A 14,541-nucleotide genomic window follows, 5' to 3' on the forward strand; every position below is an offset into this window, starting at 1 on the left:
ATATCGTGCGAGTAAATAAATCCGAACATTTTAAAAACTTTGCAACTATTTAATTTCGTTAGCAAAAGAGAAGAAGAAAACACACATAACGAGCTAAAACAAAAGGATCAAAATGGCTTTAAGCAGTAAATGTATTTTTCTTGTCTTCTTATGTCTCACTGTTCTCTTGATCCAGGTATGGAATATTCAAACTATAAGCTTGGATTTTATTTGTGAATTGTGTTATTATATACCCGTTATATTTTTATAGTTAAGCATACTGCATAGTTTTTATTGCTACAATATATCAGGATAATGCATTATAACTGAGGGGAAGATATCCATGTCTAAGGATTTTTATGTTTTCTAATTACTACACAAAAAACAAAATAAATTGCAGAATTTGCAAAAGCTCAAGGAATAGGGAAGCCGATCATAATAGGTACTTGCAAAGAGGTTCCACAATGCAAACAGACTTGCATTAAAGCAAAATTTTCTGGTGGAAATTGCGTCCCTTTACCACAGCCATACGATACTTTTGTATGTATTTGTTATCCATAATATTATAAATAAATTTTTGAGGTATTGCATTACGTTAATCAAAAAGGTAGCAATACATGCAATTCAAAATAAAACAAATATTTGTCAACTTTGTGTCATGTACCAAATTTTAGCAAAAAAAAAAAAAAACTTTGTGTCATGTTAAAAGCCCAAATGAGCATATACATAATGAGTTTGTTTCTTTATCTAGAGATCTCAAATGATCAAAAGTATAATATTCTCCGGAAAAGATTTCAACACATGCATCGGCGCGCGAAAAAGCTCCAAATTTGCTTACTCTGCATATCAACCTGAAACAATCCCAACCACTTAACTATTTGATCGTCGGGTAACCTTCGCTTTATATTAAGTTCATGCATGAAGAACGACTAATGTGTTTATGGATATGTTAATATAGTTTAGTATTTATGATTTAAAATAAGTCCAATATAAATTTGTGTTAAAAACTTTTTTTGCAATATTAGTAAAAAGGATGTTTTCATTACTTGTGAATAAAGAATACAAATATTTTAAACAAAAAAAATTACAAATATTAACTTCACCTCGCAAGATCCGTTCAAATCCTTCTGCCTCATATTTTTCCAGAAGCTTCAGAAAAAAGCTCGTTAAGTGGACAAGGAAACAACAGGAAAAAAAAGACCAATCGTCCGGTTACTGAAGATTCTGGTTAACGAATCTTTTTTCATGCAAAAACGCTGCGTTTCAAGCATTAACCGCTGGCTCATTTTAGTTATTGGCGGTTAAGATTCTTTAACTTAAATGACACGTAACCATCTTATACGTGAAATTACTTGATATATATATATATATATATATATCAAACTCTCGTGTCAGATTATCATCACGTTACGTTCTCTCTCTCTCTCTCGCTCTTGGCTCTCTCTCTCTTTCTTGTTCATCAGTTATGTGGGTGTTCGTGGACACTATGTTTGGCGAAACGTTCTCCTTTGATGATCTGATTTACCAAAGTAGAGTGTCAGATGTCAAAAGGCGGATCGAGAAGTCTCGTGGCATCCCTGTTTCCACCCAAAGGCTCTTCTTCAACGGCGTGGAGCTTCTTAAAGATAATCAGCTCTACGCATATCGTATTCGCAACAAGTCTCGCCTCCTCCTCTTGTTACGTGATGATCACGTCAACAATCAAATGCCCCAGCAATCTCCATATGCAATTCAAGGCTTCGTCCCTTCCACCTCCATGGCGAGTAGCAACTACGGTCAAGTGCCACCGTCCCATGCAGCTAGTGCATCGTTCTTTAATCAAGATCCGCGTACGATGGCGAGGAGCAACCAAGTGCTGCCACCACAGTCACATGCAAGTGAAGGTTTCTTTAATCAAGATCGGCTTGTGAGCAGTCAGGGACGTGAACACGTCAACAATCAAATGCCCCAGCAATCTCCATATGCCATTCAAGGCTTCGTCCCTTCCACTTCCATGGCGAGTAGCAACTACGATCAAGTGCCACCGTCACATGCAGCTAGTGCATCGTTCTTTAATGAAGATCCGCGTACGATGAAGAGGAGCAACCAAGTGCTGCCACCACAGTCACATGCAAGTGCATCTTTCTTTAATCAAGATCGGCTTGTGAGCAGCGACGGTCAAGTGATTCATCAACCCGATGTACTAGCGTCGTTTTCAGCGGACGAGTTTCTTGCAAGACCTCCATTGCCTTGGACAGCACAAGAAACCAAGAAAATGGATGGTTCCTGGCCTGAGACAAGGGGAGACCACAACGTTAACATTCAAGATTTGTCTCCACAGCCGCCGCAGAAGCTGACAGTAACCATGACGCAGTACGATAAACCTGGGCGTGACTTTCTTGTTGATGTGAACTCGAGCGATAATGTTAAAGAGCTGAGGAAACAGCTGGAGAAGTATCAGTTAGACTTGCCTGCAAAAGGGTATTTCTTTCTGCACAAAGAGATGAGAGTGTTGGACGATGAGAAGTCCTTCAGCATGAACCGAGTAGCTAACGGTGATACCATTGTGATTATTCCCGAACGTGGACCTATCAAGGACTTCTATACATAGGGAATGGATCGAACATTTGGTCTTTTACTCTGTGCAGACTCTTCTTTCCTTAGAGCTTTTTCAAGTCCTTCATAGTACTTTTGCTTTGCTCAACCTTTGGCATTTTATGTTTCATAGTTTTCTGCAAATATGCTAAAAGATATGTAATTACTAATAAGAGCTGAATGAAGAAAGAGTTGTTGTTATTGTTTTTTGAATACTTCGAGTTCTGTGTTTGATCGGATGGTCTAAGCTAGATAATATCTTTGGCGTCAAATGTCAATATGGTGTTAATGGAGGATGCACCTTACAAACTTCGCTAGAAGAACACTTTAGAAATCCCCTACGGCAACACCAGATGGCAATACTGTAGGATCATATTGTGGACATAGCGCAGATCATATCAAACGAAACAATGAATACGTGTTAAGTATAGTATTTAGTAAAACCACATGTACAACAACATAAACTTTCATTGTTAAAAAAAACGTGGTATTAATCACGCAATATGATAAACGTGGGAGTCAGTTTGTGATGGATGTGAACGCGAGTGATAACGTTGAAGAGCTGAAGAAAGAGCTAGTGAATAATCAACAGAAGTATCAGTTAGACCTTCCTGCAAAAGTGTATTTCCTTATGCACAAACAGAATGTTTTGGTAGATTCTAAGTCCTTCCACTGGAACCGAGTATCTCATGGTGATACGATTGAGATTTTTTCCGGACATATTACTCATGAAGACTACCATACATAGGGAATGGATCTAACATTTGGTCTTTGAATCTGTGCACTTTGTTCTTTCCTTAGAGCATCTCCATTAGTAAGACTGGGCTCGAATTCCAAAATAAAATTTTTTATTATTATTCTTTTTTTCTTTTTGATTTTTCTTAAAAAAAAAAAAAAATAGAGCGGAACCAATCGCGGGCCGCCACGTGGCGTGGAGCCCGCGAAACAGTTAAGAGACAGGTTCACTCAGAAGGACTGTTAAAAGACATGTTCACTCAGAATGTGGGCTCCACGACTTTTTTAATTTTTTTTTTTGGAACAGTTAAGGATTAGGGGTTTATACCCCTAATGGAGATGTTCTTATAGCTTTTCTATCTTTCTTCCTTGTTCTTTTGCTTTTTTCAGAGTTTGGCATTTTAATTTCGCAGTTTTCTGTAAATATGCTAAAAGACATGTGATTATTACCGATATGAGAAAGACTTTTTTTTGTTGCTGTTGTTGAACACCTTAAGTTATTTGTTTGATAGGTTGTTCTAAGCTAAAGAACACATTTGGTGTTATGTAGATTTCACCATATTGAAGACGAAGGTAAAGAGCAGATCATATCGAACAAAACAAAAACTATGGTTCATTGTTAAAAATAACTGGAATTAGCCAAATATGACTCAAAACATGATTTTAAATACAAAACTATAGCTTTAATCAACAAGGAATTTACTCCCTGTCTTTTCTAATTCCTTATAGCTTTACACTTCTCTTGAACAATAATGTTTTTTTTTTCATAAATAAAACAAACTAGATTTTGACTCGCGCTTAAAAAGTGCAGGTTTGTTTCTAAAGTTGTTTGTTTCAAAATTAAATAATTTTTTAAAAATAAACTTTTATATATGATAATGTATAGGTTTGACGCGAACCCAACCTTACGAAACTGAAAAAAAAAATCAAAAGTGAACTGAATTTCATAAATAATCGAACATATCATATATCAATAACTCTACCAAGGACCTTTTGATACCTTCAGAAAAGGATCTATCTCTGAAATTGGATGCTTGGGAAATCTAGACAGAACCTTAACTATTGTGGCTCAGTGTGTTATATCTATTGACTCATTTTATATGTAATTTTGGGAGGATGGGGGGAGGGGGAAGTTAAAGGCTTCATTTTCACCATCTGAAAAGTAAATTCGACAAATATTAACATTGTAGTTCAAGGATGAAAAGTGTACTACATCATATATAGTTAGTTTTCGTTATGCTCTCAAAAAGTCTGTCAGTCCAGGCTTATAGTTAAGTCCAATGAGTTGAGTTGAGTCCAGAGAGAGCTAAAGGCATCATTTTCACCATCTGAAAAGTAAATTTGACAAATACTAACATTGTAGTTCAAAGCTGAAAAGTGCTACTACATCATATATAGTTAGTTTTCATTTATGCTCTCAGAAAATCTATCTGTCTAGTCGTATAATTAAGTCCAATGAGTTGAGTTGAGTCCAGAGAGAGTGAAATGCATCATTTTCACTATCTGAAAAGTAAATTCGACAAATACTAACATTGTAGTTCAAGGCTGAAAAGTGCTACTACATTATATATAGTTAGTTTACGTTTATGCTCTCAAAAAAGTATGTCTGTCGAGTCTTAGTTAAGTCCAATGAGTTGAGTCTGCATTATCTTTTTGAGTTTTGCATGTGTTTAGATAAATTTTACTTATATGGAGGATAATAATTTTTATAAGCTTATAGGGCCTAGTAAAAATAAGTATGTATGAATTGAATTTTTACAAGTCTAATGGGTGGAGTACAAATATAATCTAATGTAAAATAAATGTTTGATTTTGTATGGAGAAAGACCACAACATTTGCAACCTTATGGGCTGGATAAAATGTTGAAGTTGTCTTTGGACAATGAAAAAACATTTTACTAAGTTGTTGACTAAGCTCAATTTTTTTTTTTGTGACAATTGGTTTAAACTACATAAACTTGGTGGCAAAACTATCTTAATAACTAAGCTAAATCAACTTAGTGACAAATGATTTGATGACAAATGGTTAAATCTTAGTAAAATTAGTGACAAATGTTCAAATTACTTTATGACTAAGATTTGTAAATCATTCATATAAATCTTATTCTTCATTAAGAATACACTAATACGCTAATAATCTTGCATAAGATAATCTTCCTTATACAAAAGTTCTGAGAGTGTCTCAAGTCTTTTTAAAGTAAATCTTGAAAATACAGTGTAGATATTAAACTCGCAAATTCTATCTTGGATGATGCAAAACAGTCTCCGTGGTTTTATCGTGGGATTCAAAAATCTTACAGAAACCGCCTAGGACCTCAGGTGATTTTTTGAGTTAAAGAAAAAGATCAGATCTCAACTCTACTTATTTATCTATTTTCTTTTTGCTTTTCTGAAATGTTTTACTGCCTTATATTATCGTTTCCCTTATGTTCAGTTTTTCTATCTGGATACTCGCTTACTAACAAAAAAACCATGATACAGTTATGAAGGTGTTCGTGGACACTATGTTTGGCTCAACGTTCTCCTTTGATCTTGATCCTCGTAGTAAAGTGTTTGATATCAAAAAGAGTATCGAGACCTCTCAAGGTATCCCTGTTTCCATGCAAACCCTTTACTTCAATGACGCAGAACTTGTTGTAGATCATTATCAGCTCAGAGTATACCATTTCGTCAGCAACTCTCGCCTCCTCCTCTTGTTACGTGATGATCACGTCAACAATCAAATGCTCCACCAATCTCCATATGCAATCCAAGGGTTCGTCCCTTCCATGGCTAGGAGCAACTACGCTCAAGTCCCACCGTCACATGCAAATGCATCTTTCTTTAATCAAGATCCGCGTACGATGGCGAGGAGCAACCAAGTGCCACCGTCCCATGCAAGTGAATCTTTCTTTAATCAAGATTTGCGTATGATGCCGAGGAGCAATCAAGTTTTTCGTCAAAGGCAGATATCTCCAGTGCCACCGTCGCATGCAAGTGCATCTTTCTATAGTCACGATGCGCGTACGACGGCGAGGAGCAACCATGTGCCACCGTCAAATGCAAGTGGAGCTTTCTATAATCAATATCGGCTCGTGAGCAACCACGATCTGTTTCCAGAGATGCCTCAAGATATCAGTCTGAAGCAAGGTTTCTGGCATGGGGCAACCTTTGGAGACAACGTCAAGATTCAAGAATCATTGGGGAGAAACAAGATGAACCAAGATTTGCTTCAGAGGGAGCCATCTCTTCCATCTAACACTTTTGGAGACTTGTCGCTCGGTGAGGATTTCACTAACATTCGAAGTCACTGGCCTGCGAGTACAACAGAAGCTATCGCCAACGAGAACAACATGTTCCAAACGGATCACTCCAGCATATTTGAAGACTTCTCGTTTGGTGACTATCGTCATATCTTAACCGATAACGTTCAGAGTAGCTGGCTTGCGAGTACATCCGACGAGATCATCAACAAGAACCAAGTGTTTCCAACGGAGCATTCTCCAGTACAGTCAAACTCAACAGAAGAGAGCAGCAGTCAAGCGTTTCAAACCAAGAAGTCTCCACCGCCGCAGAAGCTGACGATAACCATGACGCAATATGATAAACCTGGGAGAAAGTTTCTGTTGGAGGTGAACACGACTGATAACGTTGAAGAGCTGAAGAAAGAACTGGAGTATCAGTTAGACCTGCCTGCAGAAGGGTATTTCCTTCTGCACAAAGAGAGAGTGTTTCTGCACAAAGAGAGAGTGTTGGACGATGATAAGTCCTTCAGCATGAACCTAGTAGCTAACGGTGATACCATTGAGATTTTCCCCGGACCTGTTATCGAGGACAGCCATACATAGGGAATGGATCCAACATTTGGCCTTTAGAGATCAGTGCAGTCTCTTCTTTCCTTAGAGCTTTAAAGTCTTTCTTCATAGTACTTTTGCTAGTTTGCCATTTTCTGTTTCGTAGTTTTCTCCAAATATGCTAAATAACATGTCATTACTAAAATGAACTGAAAGAAGAATGACTTGTTGTTATTGTTTTTGAATACTTTAAGTTCTGTGTTTTATCGGATGGTACTAGCTAGATAATACATTTGGAGTCTATGTGGTGTTAATGAAGGATGCACCTTTCAAATTTCGCTAGAAGAACACTTTAGAAATTAGAATTCTCCTCCTGCAACACCAAATGACAATACTGTAGAATCATATTGTGGACAAAAGATAAACAGCAGATCATATCAAACAAAAAAAACCTAATTAAGATGTTTAGTAGAATCACATGTACAACAACATAAACTATGGTTCATTATTAAGAAAAAAACTAAGAACTGTACTGATCTTTAATCAACAAGGATCTACTCTCCAGTCTCCTCTAATTCCTTTACATTTTTTGTCTTGAAGATTATCTTAAGCACACAACTACTCCCTCCATTCCAAAATATTGCATATTCTAGAGTTTTCACATTTATTAAGAAAACACGTAAAATTTTGACAATAAATGTATTATTTTCGGTGTTTAGCTATTTCCTACGATTTCTAACCAATCAAAATTCAGCAAACATTACCATTTTACAATTTTTCATTATTACGTACATTGGAAATGTAAAATATAAATTTTTTAGAAACATTTTTTTTTAAAACATGGATCATTTTAAAACGGAGGGAGCATTGTTTATTTGATTAACAAAGAGAACAATCAAAATTACACTAAAGATTCCCCGAGTGTAAAGACCCATCCTCAGATTCCAAGAACAATCTCTACTTAAGTAAACAGTAAGCTTGTTTTATTAAAAGTGTAACTTTGACAAATTTTTGTTACATAAAAATATTATTTTAAAATATTAATATAATTTATATTTATTTGAGCTTAATATTGATTACAATATTTTGATTTATAAATAATTTTATTTATCTTAAAATTATTGGTAAAATTAATGTTTTTATTAAGAACATAAATACATTTTAATGATTTTATTAATATGTGTAAAAAAATCAAATGACACTTTTTAGAGGAATTATAAGACATGTGACCAAAAACTAGTAAGAAAATAAGTAGAAACCAAAGATGTTAATAGAACGTACACCAAAAATAGTGGTAGAACAACTCTCTCATATATATCCTAGTTGACATTGATAAGTGATTTGTTATACATATGTCATCACCGTATTTATTTTGATCAAAAAATGATAAGGTTTAATTGTGATATGCAAAATTTCATTTATAAAGATTTATATTTGTGGTAAGTATTTTAAATATGGTAATGATTAATAATTCAATAATGTAAATTTTATATATAAATATTTATTTTTGGTAACACTATTAAAATAATATAAATATAAATATAACATTAATAAAATAAGCTAAATAATAGTACAAGTATTTTTCTTACATCAAATTATATATATACTAGATATGGACCCGTGCGTTGCACGGGTTTTATTTGATGTTTTAATTTAGGAACACATAAAAAGATTGGAAATATTTTTCTCACGTTAGTTCTTGAATTTTCAGTATATATTGGTGAAATTTTAATAACAATAATCTGTTTTCTTACATAATTTTTTATTGATATTATATTTCAATAATAATGGTGTTTTAAATAGTACATTGATATTTTTATTTTTTAATAAATAATTCACTTTTTATGATTTTTCAAAATAATATTAGCTATAGTTAATTGAAATATATAGAATGATCAAATGATTAGGCTATTGGTACACATATATATTCATAGGGCGACAGGCGACATGCGACAAAAAGGGCGACTACAGGCGATAGCTAGGGTTCCGGTTGAATCCGCCGTTGGCCGACCTCACGTCGGTTGACGAGAAGAAATCCGAGTCTCCTTTCCCTTTGATGGCGAATCCAGTGACCTCTCCCTCCTCAAGCTCTCCAATCGACCCAGGAGGAGCTAGTCCGTCAGTTCTCGCAGATCGAGGAAACACCTCTCTCACCCGCAGTTTGGAGATGAAACTCCAGTCTCCGATGCTCCCAACGTCGATTCCAGCCGCTCGGGTCCCCTCCTACGCGGCGCGATTTAAGGCTTCGCTTCGGAACCTGCGGAAAATCTCAAATCCGTCTTTTTTGGCCGATGGAACTCCGGTAGTGCAAGCGCCGGAGTCGGTGCTTTGGAAGACTTCGGAACTCTGGAAGGACCACGTGGTTGCTCATTTCCATGGTCGCAGACCCTCAGCAGAGAAGATTGTCGCAGACTTAAACCCGGTTTGGGGGAAGTTTGGGAGAATCACTGTTCGTACGGTGTCCGACACTTGCGTTCTGATCTTCATTCCTTCAGTGCAGACGAGAGAATGGGTCCTGCAGGTTGGATACTGGCAGGCAGACCGTTGTGATTTTTCTGTGTATCCTTGGACAGCCGATGGGAATCTAGCTGCTCAAGAACTGATATTTGCTCCGAGATGGGTTATCCTCAAGAATGTGCTGCCGCAGCTGTATTCGCTTGATGGTATTAGCGTGGTGGCTAGTGGAGTTGGTGAACCCCTTCATACAGAGAAATCGAGGTTGGATCCATTTCACTTTGGAGATACCAAAGTTAAAGTTGAGGTCGATCTCTCAAAGTCTCTTCCGGAAGTGGTGGAAGTAAGAGACACTCAAGGCAACGCAGTGAGAGTTGATATTGAGTATCCAAGTCTTCCTCCAAAGTGCATAAATTGTGGCAGGTTTGGCCATTTGTTAAACAGATGCCATAAACCTCTCATGAGGAGATCGATGCCGAAGAAGAAAGAGAAGTTGGAGAAGGTGATCAGTGTAGTAAAGTCGTCGGAGGAAATGCTTTTGGTTGAGAAGAGCGAAACTGCTTTAAGTGAGAATCGCGAATCTGATTTAAGTGAGAATCGGGAGGTGGATGCGAAGGCTCAAAATGTCAAGGCCAGGTCAAGATCTCGTCGCAGATCCCGTTCGAGAGCTAGAGCGAGAGCAAGGGCGTTGAGCTCTCCCCCGGAGGTTGATAATGGGGGGGGGGGCTATAATCATCCCGGAGGCGCAGATTCCAGTGGGCCAGATTCTTGAGAAAGGTTCAGGTGAAGCTGTTGGCAGTGTAGGAAGTGGGGTAGAGAGGGAGGTCTCAGGTTCTGATATAGCTGAAGAAGGAGAGATCGTGGAGGCTGCGCAGAGTGGTTCAGATAAGGGAAAGGAGATCAGTGAGGAAGTGGCAGATGGTAGTGCAGAGGTGGAACCAGTTTGGTTTACTAAGAATTCTAAGAAATACAGGAGAGCTATTAGACAAATGGAACTCTGGAAATCTATGGTAGAAGTGGGTTCTCCTCCAAAGTCAGCAAAGTATCTTACTCCGAGGAGCTCCTCGGGTAAGAGTAACTGATCAGTCTCTTACCCAATCTTTTGTATATATGAAGATATTTAGTTGGAACGTTAGAGGAATAAATAGTTCTGGTCGTCAGAGAGTGGTCCGGGATTGGCTTCAGAATCTGGGGTCATCAGTTGGAGCATTGTTGGAAACTCATGTACAGGAAGAGAATCTTGTTTCAATTTTGGGAGCAGTTGCTCCGGGTTGGAGGTATGACAGCAATTATTCAGAAGCAGCAGGAGGTAGGATCTGGCTTTTGTGGAGATCAAATTTGTCAGTAGTGGTGTACCTAAAGACAGATCAGCTAATTTTGTGTGGAGTTTTGGATCCTGCGCCGGGTAACAGTTGCACACTTGGTTTCATTTATGCTAGAAATAATGAATCGGAGAGAAGTTTGCTTTGGAGGGATCTAGTCATAGCAGCAAGCAATTCGTTGGTGGCAGCTTCGCCTTTGCTCGTGCTTGGAGACTTTAATCAAATTCTCACGGCGGCAGAACACTTTTCATTGCAACCCTACGATCTCCCGGTGCGAGGGATGGAGGAGTTTCAGAGGACTTTAGAGGACAGTAACCTTTCAGACTTGGATATCAGAGGGTCTTTTTTCACTTGGTCTAATCACCGTCCGAAGGATCCAATTTTGAGGAAGTTGGATAGAGTCCTTTGCAATGAGAGGTGGAGGGAGAAGTATCCGGAGGCTGTCTGCGTGTTTGAAGCTCCGGGAGACTCTGATCATTCGCCAGCAGTTATGTCGTTCTCCTTTCTCCCGTTGACTAGAAAGTGTAGTTTCAAATATTTTTCTTTCATCTCTTCACATCCAAACTTTATAGTGGAGATGTTGAAGGCGTGGGAGGAAAGTATTCCGGTGGGCTCCAAGTTGTTCTCTTTGGGACAGAGGTTGAAGAAAGCAAAAGCTACATGTCGTAGACTGAATAGAGAAGGGTTCGGTAATATTCAACAAAGAGCCAAGGAAGCTTTAGAGAACTTAAAGCTGATCCAGCTAGATTTGCTCTCCTCTCCATCTGACTCTCTATTCCGTCAAGAATTTGTTGCGCGCAAGAAATGACAGTTTTTTGAGTCAGCACAAGAGATTTTCTTTAGTAGGAAGGCAAGAATTCGCTGGTTGGACTGTGGGGACGCCAACACTACTTTCTTCTACAAAGCAGTGCTTGCTCACCAAATGAGAAACTGCATAAGCTATCTCATGGATGGAGCGGGCAACCGTGTTTTCAATATGTCGCAAATCAGAGAGATGGTGGTGGCTTTTTTCCAGAATCTGCTTGGTTCAGTGGATGATCAAATTCAAGATATCTCTTTGGAGGCGTTGAGGGACCTACTCTCGTATAGATGCCCCCAAGAGATCTCTGAGCAGTTGGTGAGCATTCCGACAGATGAAGCTATTAAGTCGGTGATCTTTGCCATGCCGAAAAATAAGGCACCGGGGCCAGACGGTTTCTCTGCTGAGTTTTTTCTGGGAGTCGTGGGATATTGTCGGTAAGGATTCTATTGAAGCAATCAAGGAGTTCTTTACTGCAGGCAGGATGTTAAGGCAGTTCAACGCCACTGTCATATCTCTTATTCCGAAAGTGATAGGGGCTGATCAGCTAAGTCAGTTCAGACCGATTTCCCTGTGCACCACAGTTTATAAAGTGATGGCTAGGCTGCTTAAGAGGAAGCTGAAGCTTTGTGTTTCGGATATTGTTCAGAAAATCAAGTGGGGTTTGTTCAAGAAAGGCTTTTGTGCGAAAATGTGTTATTGGCGACGGAGTTAGTGAAGGATTTCAATGCTCAAGGCCCGACCACTAGGGGATGTCTAAAGATTGACATATCTAAAGCATATGATAATCTTAATTGGGACTTCCTCTTCAGAGTTTTGCACGTCATTGAGCTCCCAGATCGCTTTATCGACTGGCTAAAGGAATGTGTAACCACACCATCTTACAGCGTAGTAGTGAATGGAGAGCTAAATGGTTTTTTCCCGGGGAAAAAGGGCTAAGGCAAGGAGATCCGATTTCTTCTCTCTTATTCGTGATTGCAATGGATGTCCTGTCTAAAATGCTAGATAAAGGGGCTATAGAGGGGAAGTTTGGTATTCATCCGGAATGTGAAGCGCCTCTGATTACTCATTTAAGTTTTGCAGATGATGTGCTAATCTTCTTCGATGGGACAGAGGACTCACTGAGAGGAATCTTGCAAATTCTAGAGGAGTTTAGGTTGATTTCAGGGCTGAGGATCAATCGGCAAAAAACAGAATTGCTCTTGGATGGAGGGGATGCTAGTCGGTGTAGAGCACTAGCAAACCAGTTGGGTATTGCTCAGGGTTCTTTACCTCTGCGCTATCTAGGAGTTCCCCTTTCTCCTAAGAAGATGACGAGGTCAGATTTTCAGCCTCTCCTGGATAAAATTGCAGCTCGTTTCAATTCCTGGACAGTGAAGCATCTATCTTTTGCTGGAAGGTTTCAGTTAATTCAAGCTGTAATCTACTATACTATTTCCTTTTGGGCCTCTATGTTTATCATCCCAGCTGATTGCATAAGCATATTGGAAAGAATGTGTGGAGCTTTCCTGTGGAGCGGTGCACCAAATTCAGCTAGAGGTGCAAAGATTGCGTGGGAATCAGTATGCACACCGAAAGAAGCAGGCGGATTGGGTCTTAAAAGACTCGCGGAGTGGAATCAGGTTCTGGGATTGAAGCTAATCTGGCTTATCTTAACTGCGGGAGGTTCTTTATGGGTCTCTTGGGTGCGAAGGAACTTAATTGGTACCGAGAACTTCTGGGAATTGGAGCCTAATAGGAGAGGGAGTTGGATATGGCGTTCAATTTGCAGATTGAGACCTATTGCTAGACCAATGGTTGTTTGTGAAGTGAGAGCAGGTACTACAGCTAGTTTTTGGTTTGATAATTGGACATCTTTAGGACCATTGATTGAGTTGGTGGGGGAGAATGGTCCTATGGTGTCAGGGTTGAGCATCAACGCAGTTGTTGCTGATGCACTTACAAGTGAGGGATGGTGGTTGGATCGCAGTAGGAGCAGAAGTCCAACGATTACTCTCCTAAAAGAGTGTCTTCCTGATGCGCAGGAGATCATTGATGCTGAAGAGGATGATAAATATTGGTGGTTCCCACAGCCTGGACAGGGTACTGGAGTATTCTCAACAAGTGAGACTTGGAGAGTCCTACACCCATCTCCAGTTGAGGTTTTCTGGCATAAGGCAATTTGGTTTAATGGGAAATTCCTAAGCATGCCTTTATTTCCTGGATTGCTGCTCGTAACAGGATGGTTACTAGAGATAGATTCATAAGTTGGGGACTGCAAGTGCCATCGAGCTGTGTTCTGTGTTCGGGGTCTATAGAGAGCAGGCAACATTTGTTTTTTAACTGCTCCTTTAGCTCCCGAGTTTGGAACTATTTTATGTCTACGATGAACTTGGCTCCTCCCCACGATTTTGAAGCTGTATTACGATGGCTTGTGAACCCAGCGAGAGACAAGAATTTAACTCTGGTTGTTAGGCTTGTGTTTCAAGCGGTGCTGTACATGATCTGGAAAGAGAGGAATAGGAGAATTCACTCGGTTGAAAGGAAGGCTACAAGCACTCTTATTGCAGAGATTCAACAAACCATTAAACTCAGACTTGACCCGTTGGCTCGTAGGCAAATGCTCATCACAGGACAGGATTCTGTATTGGCGGTATGGCTAACTTTCTTTGGTTTGTGAAGGATTCAGCTTTGGAAAATCTTTGTTTAGAGCCGTGTGCAGCTTTAGAAGTGTTTCTTTTTTTCGGACCTTGCCCAAGACCGTTTGTGGTTTGGGACTATTTGTTTGCAGTTTCATATTAATAAATAAGTTATTTTTGTTAAAAATATTAAATATATATATATATATATATATATATATATATATATATATATATATAACCACCATTCTTAACAAAGAAAGAAAGATAGCTCAAAAACAACGATA

General features: G+C 38.8%; 1 protein-coding gene across 1 annotated transcript; it reads left to right on the forward strand.

Annotated features, from left to right (window-relative positions):
• The first annotated feature begins 10,625 nt into the window (after positions 1-10,625).
• On the forward strand, positions 10,626-11,645 carry LOC108844838 (uncharacterized). The gene has a single exon (XM_018618128.1). The coding sequence runs from the start codon at positions 10,626-10,628 to the stop codon at positions 11,643-11,645; it is 1,020 nt and encodes a 339-aa protein (XP_018473630.1).
• The last annotated feature ends 2,896 nt before the right edge of the window (positions 11,646-14,541 follow it).

This window comes from Raphanus sativus, chromosome 3 (assembly GCF_000801105.2).
Source record: "Raphanus sativus cultivar WK10039 chromosome 3, ASM80110v3, whole genome shotgun sequence".
Classification (NCBI taxonomy): domain Eukaryota; kingdom Viridiplantae; phylum Streptophyta; class Magnoliopsida; order Brassicales; family Brassicaceae; genus Raphanus; species Raphanus sativus.